Source organism: Phytophthora parasitica (assembly GCF_000247585.1).
Source record: "Phytophthora parasitica INRA-310 unplaced genomic scaffold supercont2.74, whole genome shotgun sequence".
Lineage (NCBI taxonomy): Eukaryota > Oomycota > Peronosporomycetes > Peronosporales > Peronosporaceae > Phytophthora > Phytophthora nicotianae.
In genome coordinates this window covers 102,734-103,947 of record NW_008649060.1, presented here as the reverse complement: position 1 = coordinate 103,947, position 1,214 = coordinate 102,734, and the positions used below count along the sequence as shown (strand labels likewise).

Here is a 1,214-nt window from a genome sequence, read left to right as displayed (position 1 = left end):
TAAATGTAGTAGCGTGGCTGTCGTCCAATCGTACCGAAGGATGTACCACAAATGCTATTGACGACGCATCCGCTAATGGTCACTTAGAAGTGGTGAAATGGCTTCACCTCTACCGGTCCGAAGGTTGTACACCGAGCGCTTTGGATGGTGCCGCTGCAGGAGGCCATTTACCTGTCGTTGTTTGGTTACATACCAACCGAGCCGAAGGAGCCACCACCGCTGCAATGGATCTTGCTGCTAGGCGAGGCAACATCACTATCGTGCGCTGGCTGCACACCCATCGCAACGAAGGATGTACTACAGCTGCTATGGATGGTGCCGCCTTTAGCGGCAGCCTCAAACTTGTTAAGTGGTTCCATCATCACCGTGTTGAAGGCTGCACCGTGGAGGCTATGGACAATGCCATACAATCTGGACGTACCTCCATCGTTCTATTTCATCACAATAATCGGAGTGAAGGCTGCTCGGCGCGTGGATTTATGCATGCCGTCAGTGGTGGATACCTACACTTAGCACGTTGGCTCTCCCAGCAATATCCGGAAATGTGTACCAGCCACACCGTCGATCTCGGCCGTGTTCGTCGTAGTTGGACACCCGAAATCATCAACGCTGCGTTTGCAGCGCGACCGTCAATCTGACTTGCCTTAACCGCATGCTAATACTACGTTCACGGTCTTTTAAAAATTCACTTTGTTATTTATTGTCGACACCAGCTCTCTCATTACTTCGTACTTTATGCACTGCGTGCATCAGACTGACTTTTAGTACTAGCTACTACCGGTTACTCAAACCAAGATCCAGATCCCTTTCCAAGTTTTTCCGAGTTATAATACTCTCATTTGTTAAAATGCAACTTGTCGTTTTTTTTTTTTTTTAAATAAAACGACCTCTGACGCACGAAGAATAGCTCGCTACTTTCACTATGCTACAACTAATAAACCCTATAAATTTCAGACTCAGTATATCGATTCCAGAATACTTTTTGTTTGTACCCACCGCTATTTTTTGCACCAGAATCACAGAAATCGTTTGTTAAATCCAGAGCTGTTCCGGGCGAACGCACGGCTTTGTCGGTAACATACGTTTTTGAATTGTGTTTTGCTGGAGAGAAGAAAAGGATTGTTCTTGGGGTTCGTTGATCGATGTTTGGACAGTTATTGACGCGCCATTTTTTTTCTTTCTTTTCTTCACTTGGCGTTTGACCATGAAGCGTG

General features: G+C 46.2%; 1 protein-coding gene across 1 annotated transcript; it reads left to right on the top strand.

Annotated features, from left to right (window-relative positions):
- Window positions 1-144: 144 nt before the first annotated feature.
- PPTG_17724 (hypothetical protein) lies at window positions 145-513 on the top strand (the record flags this gene model as incomplete). The annotated part of the gene is made up of 1 exon (XM_008915682.1): window positions 145-513. One exon carries the CDS (start codon window positions 145-147, stop codon window positions 511-513), a length of 369 nt encoding a protein of 122 aa, XP_008913930.1.
- Between the last annotated feature and the right edge of the window lie 701 nt (window positions 514-1,214).